Here is a 12,681-nt window from a genome sequence, read left to right as displayed (position 1 = left end):
TGCTCCAACTATTCCCAAAGGGCCCTCATCACGCAGGGGGTCCTCACTGGCCACCGATGGCACTTCCTCTGGCTCCTTCAGTGACCCCACTTTTTGACAGCTCTCTTTTGTCCTGAAGTGTAATTTAAATAAGTATCTAATAACACATTGTCTTGGGTGGTATTTGTCTCTGAAAACAGTCATCTTTAGTTGTCCCCATTGTGCCAAGTCCAATGGCTCAAATACAGTAATCCTTGATGAATGCTTTTTGTTAGAATTTGAAACAAATTGTTGGTTTTGTCTTTAGGCTGATGTTGTCATCAACTCCATTCCTCGGGATCTGAACCTTAATAGTGGGCCCCTTTCTCAGGCCCTCTTGGCAAAAGCTGGGCCAAATCTCCAGAAGGAATTGAACGCAGCTGGACAAGGGATAGCTGTTGATGTGGGCACAGTTCTTCAAACCACTGGTTGTAATCTGCAATGCTACCAAGTGCTTCATGTGGTGGCTCCGAGCTGGAACAATGGCGATACATCTTCACAGAAGGTGGGATCTGGTTTTAAATTCTCTGGGAAATTGGGGACCCCTTTGTTCTCTTTTCAGTAATTGCACCCTGTCTGTTTCTCTTCTGCAATAATATCACATTCTTGGCAGGTTCCATCACTATGGCCCTTTCTTTTAGTGTAGTTGACTGGTCCTGAAGAGTAGTTATTGAAGCCAGGGAAGAGTTATTGAAGATAGCACATCCTTTTTTCCCCTTTAATTTATTTCAGAGAGGAAGGGAGAGGGAGAGAGAGATAGAAACATCAATGAGAGAGAATCATTGATCAGCTGCCTCCTGCATGACCTCCTACTGGGGATTGAGCTTGCAATCTAGGCACTTACCTTGACCAGGAATGAACCATGACCTCCTGGTTCATAGGATGATGCTCAACCACTGAGCCACACTGGCCAGGTGAAGATAGCACATCTTTAGTGAGGAAGGCAAGGTGAGGGCATGAAGAATGGAAGAGCATGAAGGATTAGAACAGTAGTTGCTTTGCTTCTTTCCTTCATTGCTGAGTGCATGTGAATCTTTTTGAAGGGTTTCTTACATTCTCTTTTCCTTTTCCTGTATTTTTCTTTCCCCTTCTGACTGCCTTTTGTTGAAAGCAAAAAGGAGTAGACAGAGATCACAGTCAAAGTTGCTAAATTCTTTTTTTGGTCCTAACTCCCATTTCTAGGCAAAATGTATAAGAATGTGCTTTGTACTTTTCAGATCATGCAAGACATAATCAGAAAATGTTTGGAAATCACTGAGAACTTGTCCTTAAACTCAATTGCGTTTCCAGCCATAGGAACAGGCAATTTGGGGTTTCCTAAGACTGTTTTTGCTGAGTTGATCATTTCGGAAGTGTTCAAATTTAGTAGCAACAATCAACCAACAGCTTTACAGGAGGTTTGCTTTCTGCTGCACCCGAGCGATCACGGGAATATTCAGGTACCGCTTCACTCTTTTCTTGTTATTTCGTCAACTGAGCCCTAATGGTATCCAATGTCTTCTTGGTCGAACAGGTTGTTTCTTTCATGTATTTCCCATGCAGGAAAGTAAAAGAGCACTGTAGACTAGGTGTAGCATGGCAATCTTCAAGGAAAGTTATGGATATAGAAAAAAATTTAGCTCCTTATTTAGGAAAATCTCAAACATGTACAAACATAAACAAAATAGTATAATAAATTACCTTATAACCATCACTCATCTTCACAATTATCAACCTATGGCTAATATGTTTTATCTCTATCTCCATTTATTGCCCTTCTTCCCATATTATTTTAAAAATTATTTATTTATTCTTAATCATCACCTGAGAATATTTTTATTAATTTTTGTTTTTAGAGAGACAGGAAGGGAGAAAGAGAGAGGAAGAGAGAGAGAGAGAGAGAGAGAGATAGATAGAGAGAGAGAGAGATAGATAGAGAGATATTGTTGTGAGAAACATCGCACACACACCTACTGGGAATTGAACCTGAAGCCTAGATATGTGCCCAACCCACAACCTTCTGGTGTATGGGAGGACACTCCAACCAAGTAAGCCACTTTGCCAGGACCCCATATTATTTTGAAGCAAATCCAGATGTACATTTTACCCATAAACAAGTCAGTATTTATTTGAGACATTGGAATTTAAAAAGTAACAACACCATGGCCCTGGCTTGTGTGGCTCAGTTGGTTCAGCATTGTCCCTTGCACCGAGAGGTTGCAAGTTTGATTCCCAGTCAGGGCACATGCCTGGTTTTCAGGCTCAATCGCTGTTAGGGGGCATGTAGGAGACAGTCAATGTTTCTGTCTCATCGCTGTTTCACTTATCTCTCTCAAGTCAATCCTATCTAGTAAAGGGGGAATATGCTTATTGACCCTAATGCTGTTGCAAAGATGGCAGCACTCACAGCCAAAAGGAGGGAATATGCTAATTGACTGTCCTGCCCTCAAAGATGGTGGCACCCACAGCTAATGAGGGAATATGCTAATTGACTGTCCCACCCTCAAAGATGGCAATGCCCACAGCCAATAAGGAGGGAATATGCTAATTGACTGCCATGCACTCAAAGATGGCGGCATCCACAGCCACAAGATGGCAGCGCCCAGTCACCTCATCCCCACTGGGGCGGTAGACATGTGGCAAGGCTGGGCCTGCCCTATGTGCCTGCCTCTGGAGTCCCCCAGTCCCCCCAGCCCCCCAGCCCCCCAGGGCTGGCCTGAGGCACAGGCAAGCCTCAGATGGTGCCTGCCCAGCTAGACTAGGGCTGCCCAAGGCACAGGTAACCAGGGCCAGGCCAAGGCTTGTGCTGCTGGCAGTGGTAGCAGCAGAGGTGTGATGGGGTGTTGCCTTCCCCTGATTGCCTGGTCGCCTCCTGCCCCTGAGAGCTCCCGAACTGTGAGAGGGGCAGGCCGGGCTGAGGGACGCCCCTCCTCCTGTGCATGAATTTTCATGTACCGGGTCTCTAGTAAAAACGTAATTTTTTTAAACGAAGAAGGGTTTCCCTTCACTTAAAAAAAGGTAACAACACCACAATACTGTTTCACACATAAAATAAATTGAAAATCATTCCTTTATTTCATCAATTATCAAGTCAGTGTTTAAGTTTCCAACTGTCACATAAATGTTTTGTTTTTACAGCTTGTTTGTTTGAATCAGAATCCAAATAAGGCCTATATCTTGCAATGGAGTTGACATGTCCCTTAACCTTCTTTTAATGTATAGTATTTCCTTCCATATGAACAGAGAAATGTTTATCCTATCTAATAAAAGAGTAATATGCAAATTGACCATCACTCCAATACACAAGATGGCTGCTCCCATGTGGTCAAAGATGGCTGCCCCAATGTGGACACAAGATGGCTGCCACAAGATGGCCTGCAGGGGAAGGCAGTTGTGGGCAGTTAGGGGTGACCAGGCCAGGAGAGGAGGGTAGTTGGGGGAGTCCAGGCTAGTAAGGGAGGGCAGTTGGGGGAGATCCAGGCTGGCAGGGCAGGGCAGTTGTGGGCGATCAGGCAAGCAGGAAGGGCAGTTAGGGGTGACCAGGCTGGCAGGGGAGGCAGTTGGGGGAAACCATGTCAGCAGGGGAGGGTAGTTGGGGGGACCAGGCCTGCAGGGGAGAGCAGTTGGGGGAGGGGGGAACCAGGCCTAGAGGGGAGGGGAATCGGGGGGGTGGGAACCAGGCTTGCAGTGGAGGGCAGTTGGGGGGGACCAGGCCTGCAGGGGAGGGCAGTTAGGAGTGACCAGGCCAGCAGGGGAGGGCAGTAAGGGTTGACCAGGCCAGCAGGGGAGGGCAGTTGGGGTTGACCAAGCCAGCAGGGGAGGGCAGTTGGGGGGGGCAGGCCTGCAGGGGAGGGCAGTTAGGGGCAATCGGGCCAGCCGGGGAGCAGTTAGGTGTTGATCAGGCTGGCAGCGTAGTGGTTAGGGTGATCAGGCTGGCAGGCAGAAGCAGTTAGGAGCAATCAGGCAGAGGCAGGCGAGCGGTTGGGATCCAGCAGTCCTGGATTGTGAGAGGGATGTCCGACAGGCATCCTAAACGGGCAGTCGGACATTCCTCAAGGGGTCCCAGATTGGAGAGGGTACAGGCTGGGCTGAGGGACAACTCCCACCCCCCGGTGCATGAATTTTGTGCACTGGGCCTCTAGTTTATAATAATAAAAGCAAAATATGCTAATTAGACCGGACAGCTGAACAACCTTCCTGACGTCATTCTGGACATCCTTCCGGATGAAGCTGTGGTGGCGGGGGCCAAGGCAGAGGTGGTTAGGGGCAATCAGGCAGGCAGGCGATCTGTGCAGGGTATTTAGCAGGCAGGCAGAGTGGTTAGGGGTGATCAGGCAGGTAGGCGAGTAGTTAGGATCAGCAGGCCCAGATTGCAAGAGGGATGTCTGACTGCCGGTTTAGGCCTGATCCTGCTGGCAGTTGGACATCCCCCGAGGGGTCCCGGATTGTGAGAGGGTGCAGGCCAACCTAGGAGCCCCCCACCGTGCACTAATTTTGTGCAGTGGGCCTCTAGTACATAATAAAAAAGCACAATTGTAGTCCTATAAACAGGAGATTGTCAGGATGAAATACAACTGAAGGATATGGTAAGAATGAACTCAGCACATCCCCCCTGGAATAGGAGATTTGGTACCAGAAGTCAGAGAGTCCATTGACCAGCTCACATTTGCTGAACATCAGCTAGAGGTGAGCCACTGGACTCTACATTATGGGAGAACAAGAGGATTTTAATAGGCCATTATCCCTGCCTCCAAGTCCTTAGAGTCCAGTAGAGTAAATGACATTAAATGTTTGAAAAGTTCCATGGTAGTGCAATAATTAAGTGAACAGATCAAGGCTAGCAACCCAGGAGATGTCCATGAATCGTTGGACCATTTGAATTTTTTGGTCATTCTTAATTTTTTCCTGGATCTAAATACTACCTTTAAGTTCTTCCAAAGCAAACAATTCTAATCTAAATTCTATTCAAACAACAAAACCACCTGAGCAAAATGGTATAGTCCATTTAGTTGGTCTGAATAACTATAGAAATTTCTAGTCAATAAATGCTTTTTGAACAACCCCCCTATGACCTGCATTATACAAGGTGATGGGCATCATGGGATGGGTATGTATCACATACTTCCCTTCCTGTCCATCATAATTACTCTGGGATTTAAAATTTATACACATAAAATGAACTAAATTAGAGAGAAAGTGCTGAGCATTTTTCAGTGGGTGAAGAGGGGAGCGAGTCCTATGACATGGACCTGAGCCTTCAAATTTCATTATTGCTGTGCATCCCCAGACCCTGTTTCCTTTCTTAAAGGCTCCAGTTCCTATGCAGGGATTCAGTGGAAGGATTAGTCTCTACAGACACCTTTACTGCCACTGGAAATAGTATTGATTCTCTAACATGCTGTGACACTTTGTTGCTTAAGACATTTAAAGACAGTTAAACTTTGGTCATATTTGCACACAAAAACGACAACAAACTTATTGAGATGATCAGAGGTAACAGAGTTTGCAAAACAGCAACTCATGGTCTGAAAGTGGCCTCTAGATGTGCTTTATTTGGTCTAGTTTTAAACATTTTTTAATCAGTTGCTATTATTTTAAAGTCAAACATTTCACACAATACTCCAGATGTCCACTGTGACCTAAAATTTCAAACATTCTGACACATTGGGTATGGGTTTCTTTCTGAACAGTTTGCTGTGGCTGAATGGAGGTGCTGTATAGTCCTCCAGAGTCACATCACTCCACCTTCACACTTGTAGCTTACCTGCCTGGGCCCTGGAGGTCTGGGAGTCTGACACCCTCAGTCTATAGTCTATTCCAGTTATTATCCCTTTATTGTATCAGCCTTTTAGCCAAGATGTTACTTGGTACTTTTTGTTTTTACCAACAAAATTCTGTTGCTTGTTTACAAAATAGTGATGATTTTGGAGTGTCAATACCAGGCAAAGAAATGGAATTCACAGGTTCACTAAACCTAAAATACAGCCTCATGCTCCAAAATGTACTACTCCACTAGTCATTCCTCTTCTGGTATAATCTATAATAATAAAAGCATAATATGCTAATTAGACCGGATGTCCTGCCGGACATCCTTCCATACGTTTTTCCAGACGACCTTTTGGATGAAGCTGGGGATGCGAGGGAAGCCCGGGTCCTGGGTGCCAGAGGGAAGCTGGTGCTGGCAGCTGGGGGAAGGAAGGCCTACTCTTGCATGAATTTTGTGCATCAGGCCTCTAGTTAAGAAGTTAAAAACTGAAGTATCTGGGTTCTTGTGATTGTCTTTCTCTTAACACTGTATTTTTAACAACTGGCAAGTTATTTGCTCTTATTGATTATGAAAGAAATACATATTCATTGTAGAAACTTTGAACAATGCAAAATGCATAAATTATTTTAGTTATATTTTATTCTAGTCTTCTATACATATGTACTTGTCAAAGTGGTCTCATAATAATATAGTTAAAGTTAATCTTCTTTCATTTAATAATGTAAAATGAGTACTTCCCTATTCCAGTAACTACTTTTGAAAATGTAATTCCTACTGTCTGCTAAATATTTTGACACATGGATATACTAAAATGTATTTAACCATTTCTCTACTGAATTTTAAACTGTTTTATTTTCTTTTTGATTTTAATAAATAGCACTGTAATGAATATTTTTGTATTTATATCTTTGTTCCCATCTTTGATAATTTTCATGGGATACATTTGTAGAAATAATATATGTATTTTCATAACTTTAAAAATATATAATGATAATAACAATACTTTGAGAATTGTTCTCTCATCAATATTTGTGCATGCATGATCAAAAGCTATGATGAATCAAATTGTTCATCTACTAAGGAATGTAGTAATCAAAACTGGTGTGTGTTTTTTTCCAGGCATTTTCAGATGAATTTCAGAGAAGAGCTAATGGAAATTCCATCAGTGACAAAATTCCCAAGGCTCAGAATACACAAGGTTCAGTAAAGATATCTTTTCATTTTTCCTATATTTCTTTTATTCTTTTTTTTTTCTTTATTGGGGTTCAGAAAAAAGATTAAATTAAGAAATTATTTCTAGTTGCTAAATGACTACTTAATGATAAGTGAAAGATGGCAGTGATGATTTTTATGAAAAAAATCTATTTGTGAGAAAGGAGACATTAAATCATATTCCAGGCATGCAAGACACTGGCCATAATTGTGCAATCTTGAGCGGAAGATTAAGCAATCTAAGTTAGATGATCTGTACAGAGGGCTTTAAGTAGTGATGAGGCTACTATTTTCTAAGGATGGTGTGACCTGTGTTTTTGGAAATAGACACATTTAAAGAGACAATACCAACCAAATGCTTCTTCTCTGTCAAATTTGCTGTTACATGTTTGGCTTTATCCTATTTGGAGTTTTCTGAGGCTTCTTGAATCTCAATATGTATGTCTTCCATCAAATTTGGGAATTTTTCAGTCATTTATTCAAATAGTTTTCCTGCACGTGTCTCTCTCTCATCTCCTGTGGGGCTTCAATAACATGAATGTTAAACCTTTTGATAGTATCCTGCCAGTCCCTGAGGATCTGTTCTTTTTATCCTTTTAATCTGTTTTTCTCTGTTCTTCTGATTGGATAATTTTTATTGATCTACCTCCAAGTTCACAGACTCATTTCTCTGAATACTATTGAGTCTCTTCAATGAATCTTTAAAATTTCAGATATTGTATTTTTAAGAGTTAAAATGTCCATTTGATTCTTAATTTATAATTTATATTTCTCTGTAGAGACTCCTATTTTTCCACTCATTCAAAATCATTTCTTTTCATTCAAATATATTTATTTGACCTCAGGGAGCATACTTATAGTAGATACTTTAAAGTCTTTGATAAGTCCAACATCCAGATCATCTTGACAAAAGCATCTATATTGAGTTTCTTTACCCTTGAGAACTGCTCACATTTTTTTTGGTTCTTTGTGTGACAAGCAGTTTTGGATAATAGGCTGGTTATTTTCATTTTTATGTTGTGACACTTGGGTCTTGTTAAAAATCTCCTGGAAAATGGTAATTGTTTTAGCAGGCAATCAGGCAGTTAAGTTCATCCTAACAGTTCTGTGTCACCTTCTATGGGCAGCGTTCCCATGTCACTTCAGTTCTCAGGGCCTTTGCTGTGCTGCTGGGGACGGCTCGCCCATGTGCAGCTCCGGGGTGGGCTTAGGATTTATTCCCATTTGTCACAGGACAGTGGTCCACCTTCTCCAGCTATCCCCTCAGCAGAACTCCCCTCACATTCTTGGCTTGCAGGAGCCCGTTCTCTAGGCCTCTCCCCAGAGAGACAGTGTTCTCTTGGAGTTTAAGTTGCCTGATCTGTTACCACATAACTTTGTGTGATCAGGGTTGTCCTTGGGCAAAGTGGGGAGAGAGAAGAGAGAGAGAAATAACAGGGATTTCCCACACCCAGCCATGTACACTTTTCAGACCACAAGGGCCCTTTTCCCTGGATGTTCTGGACAGAAATACAGAGCGTCTCTAAGAGCTTTAACTCCCTGTGGTGCCACCATGGAGTTCTGCAACTAGGGTCACCTTGTGGGCAGGGCCTGGATTTAAAAAAATAAATATGGAAAATAAGGAAGATCCCTGCCATACACTTCAGCTCACAGGGCCCCCTTTTCTCAATCCTCTGGCCCCACGCAGGGATCCTCTGAGCGTTTTGCTACCTGTGCTCCTTGTGCAGTTCCAAAGCTGGGAGAGAAAAGAGGAAAATTTCAAAACTGCCCTCTTTACAGGTTGCCTCTTCAGGTTTTGATTCCCCTCCCCTATCTGCCTGCTGTTCTTACTTTTCAGTCCTCAGTCAGTAGATATTGTATTTGCCCCTTGTTTTAATTGTACTCAGTTGGAGAGATAGGCTCTAGTGGGCTGACTTCACCTTGGCCAGCACCGAAAGCCCACGTTTAATATGTTTTACATACATATATTTTATTTATATATATTATTTATATTTATTTACTTTTATTTATATATAAGCGACTGTCGGACCATCTGATGGGTAGCTATGATGTGCGAAATGACCACCAGGGGGCAGGCACTCAATGTAGGAGCTGCCGAGCTGCAGTGACTTGGCAGCAGTGGTTCTCAGGTGACACACCCGCCCAGAGCCGGAGACGAGGGAGCCTGATTCCGGGGTCTGTCACCCCAGAACCACCCTCTCACAATCTGGGACCCATTGGGGGATGTGGGAGAGCTGGTTTTGGCCCAATCCCCACAGGCCAGGCGGAGGGACCCACCTACCGAAGGGACCCCGCTCACTCTGCAGATGCCCTTCAAGTCACAGCGCTGCCCCAGATGCAGCTGTCCTGGGAGGGACCTGGGGAGGTTAGCCCCAGGATACGTCCAGCGCATCTCACCCAGTCCCGCCCTGCCGGCCTCATTCTAATTAGTTTCTTTTCAATGTGCACCAATCGGTGCACTGGGGCACTGGTATTTTATAATGCTTTTTCAGAAACAGACCGTCCTTAGGGCTAGGGTCAGGACCATGTTAGAGGTCAAAGATTTGGTATGGAGAGGGAGAGAAGTATGGGAGGGACACATGTGAGGAGCATGAGACTTAAGTCATTCTTGCTATTGTTAACTTCATTATTAACTCCATTTTTTTTTTCTTTTCAGGTTTGTATGGGACTGTTACCAGCCCTGCTTCAGGAGTGCATGAAATGAAAATTGGCCCCATCACCTTCCAGGTGGCCACTGGAGATATTGCTAAAGAAGAGGCAGATGTGATTGTAAATTCAACAACAAAGACATTTGATCACAAAGCAGGTACTTTACTTGTAGGATTTTTGCTACAGTAATGGTCACAGTAGATCCCATGAAGGAGGGTTTCTATAACCAAACCATTCTACAGTTGCTAGAGCCAAACTGGTTTCTACAACTTTGGCTTAATAATATGAATTAATAAGTTTAAAATTATTTCGACATGGTTTCTTATAATTGGTAACTGTCATTTCCTGAATTTTTCTTCTTTGTGATCAGAAATGCCCAGGTTGTAAAATTCCTTTAATGATGGGGAAAGCATTTAGATAATGAGGCAATCATTCTGATCCAAGTGTACTGTACTGATTTTTTATTCATGTTTGTAAATATGTTGATGTTCTCATGTAGGGGTCTCCAAAGCAATTTTGGAAAAGGCTGGACAAAATGTGGAAATAGAATGTTCTCGCCTAGGTAAGGCACAATGCTGCTTTTCAGTCCTAAAGTATAAGTGGAAGGCTGAATGTGGGAGGCTGTGGAGAGGGAGACAACATAGTAATCTTAAAATCATACATTTTACTAAAGAATTCCACTCATAGAGTATTAGAAATGAAGAGGAGTGAAAAGTGAGATCATGGCTAAAAAGAGAAGGTAAGCAAGAAAGATTCATCAGAGGCAGTATTTCAGGAGTCTCTGATTGGCGCAAAATGCTTTATTTGCCAAAGCACACATTTTGCTTTGTAAACAAACAGTGAGTTCAGAATCTGATTGTGCATCTTTTTGTTTTGTGTTTCTTAGCTCAACAGCACAACAATGGTTATATAATTACTGATGGTGGAGCACTGAAGTGCAAGAATATTATTCATGTCATTGGTGGAGCTGATGTCAAGAGATCAGTTACCTGTGTTTTGCAAGAGTGTGAAAAATTGAATCACTCGACCATTTGCCTCCCAGCCATTGGGACAGGTTGGTATCCTCTCAAGGCTAAATTCTTCGGTGTCCCTTTTCTCTTAATTTTCCTGCTGACCTGAATGTAGTTGATGCTGAGTCTGAGGAAGGGCAGCTTCCTCACCCCAAGGCAGTCACTGAGGGAATGAGCAAGACATCTGCTCTCTAATGTGGAGGGGAAGAAAGGGGAAGGGAAAGGAGAAGAGAGAAAGAATGGGCATTCCTCCTTCTCTTTTCACCTGTTCCTTTCTCTTTTTTCATCTCTTCTATATCCCCCATTATTTAGTACTTAACCTTGCCCTCCAACCCCTCTCCAAGGAGAACTTCAGTGCATTGACTTCCACCTCCCTGTAACTGACTCCCAGGTGAGCATTGCCAAGCCTCTTCTCTCACCTCTTAAGCAGTGGCTGTGCAGGTTGGCCTTAGGGCATCTCTCCACAGAAACTTTTCAATCACCTTAACCCAGTGGGTTGTAATGGGTCAGACACTCAACTCACCACCTTTCTCTTCTCAGCCACCTTGCCTCTTTCAAGTTTCCTGTTTTCCTCTGACTATATAATGATTGAATGATTGATTCTCCATATACAAAGATGGGCTTTGGGTTTATCATTACTAAGGTTATGCATTTTGAGCTATTTTCCCAGGAATCTGAGTTCTACTAGTATGCATTGAGTTCTATGCACTGATTAGGAACTTTTCTTGGTCTCCCTTAAGAGAGCTGGTCAGGGGAGGCAAATTCCCTCTGGCTTGAAGTGGAATGTAATTGACTGGTTCCAGAGAGGGAACACTCAGCACTGGATTGATCATTCCATTGCACAGGAATATAAGTTTGAATGTCTGCACTGGCCTGGTAGGCCCTCCAACGAAAGTTTAGCCTCAGTAAATTCACCCATCCTTGTCACTTTCTGGACCTTCTTCTAATCCTGTGTCCCACATTTTGATTTGTATAATTCCTCTTAAGGTTTCCAAATGGAATGCTATGTCTACTTTATTACTTTCGTATTTATAAAGGTATAATTTATTGCCTATTTATGTTTTCATTCCCCTGTAGTGTCATCCAACCTTAGCACATCAGCCAACATGTTATTCATTATCTATCTATCTATCTATCTATCTATCTATCTATCTATCTATCTATCATCTATCTATCTATCAATCATCTATCTGTCTGTCTATCTATGTATCTATGTATCTATCTATCTATCTATCTATCTATCTATCTATCTCCTGTCATGTCTTGTGGAACCCATTAATGATTGTTTAGTCTTTGTCTCCATTTGCTATTTTCTCTTTATTCTGGTCTTGTGTTTGTATCTTTACTTTATTTGGGCCAAAAAAGCAGGCAGCCCAGGGTTAGCATAGACCTGCCCAAGGGCATATCTAAGTAGAGTCAAAAAAGAAACAAGGGAATGAGGCTGATTTAGATTTGTATAAATATGTATACATGTTTGAGTATTTCTGCATTACTGCAAACCTTTTGTTTCCTCTATCGACCTGATGGCATTGCTGTTCTGCACAAATAACTGCACATTAGCAGGATCTCCTTGCTTATCTTCTTTACCTATCTCTATCACCACCTGAGCTGGTCCTTAGACTAATAGATGGGGACACTTTCTCCCTTAGTGGTGTTTGTGAGTTGAGTTTGACTGGGAGGGATCAAGACAGCTTCTGGCCCAAAAGGAAGCCCTCTACCTAGTACCTTCAGATATCTGCCCTCAGGGAGAGAATGGGTGGTCAGTGATTCCTGCAAGCACCTCAAGTTCAATGAAAACTCCAAACCCAATTCACTGTCTTCTCCCCCAAAACCTTACCTGTTATATTGCTGATTACATCACCTTCTATCTAGAATGCTTAACTCTACCCTCTTTATCACTCCCATGTTTATTAGTTTATTAATTAGTTTGAGTAAATGTTTTCGGAGTGACTGCCATGTGCCAGGCACCGTGCTGAGGCCTGGAGGATAGAAAGATGCCCAAGAAAAGGATCCAGTCCACAAGAAGCACCTAGCTCATTGTGAGAC

The 12,681-nt window shown here is 42.8% G+C and overlaps 1 protein-coding gene across 1 annotated transcript in view; it reads left to right on the top strand.

Moving 5' to 3' along the window:
* LOC114229658 (protein mono-ADP-ribosyltransferase PARP14-like) overlaps positions 1-12,681 on the top strand; it is a 63,280-nt gene that overhangs the window by 33,144 nt on the left and 17,455 nt on the right. The window contains exons 7-12 of the mRNA XM_054713917.1: positions 287-523; positions 1,236-1,457; positions 6,884-6,962; positions 9,633-9,782; positions 10,125-10,187; positions 10,512-10,679. Coding sequence (XP_054569892.1) covers positions 287-523; positions 1,236-1,457; positions 6,884-6,962; positions 9,633-9,782; positions 10,125-10,187; positions 10,512-10,679 — 919 coding nt within the window. The remainder of the gene's footprint in view (positions 1-286; positions 524-1,235; positions 1,458-6,883; positions 6,963-9,632; positions 9,783-10,124; positions 10,188-10,511; positions 10,680-12,681) is intronic.

Source organism: Eptesicus fuscus, chromosome 3, assembly GCF_027574615.1.
Source record: "Eptesicus fuscus isolate TK198812 chromosome 3, DD_ASM_mEF_20220401, whole genome shotgun sequence".
Classification (NCBI taxonomy): domain Eukaryota; kingdom Metazoa; phylum Chordata; class Mammalia; order Chiroptera; family Vespertilionidae; genus Eptesicus; species Eptesicus fuscus.
Note: the sequence above shows the minus strand (reverse complement) of the source record. Positions and strands in the feature narration are given on the sequence as shown.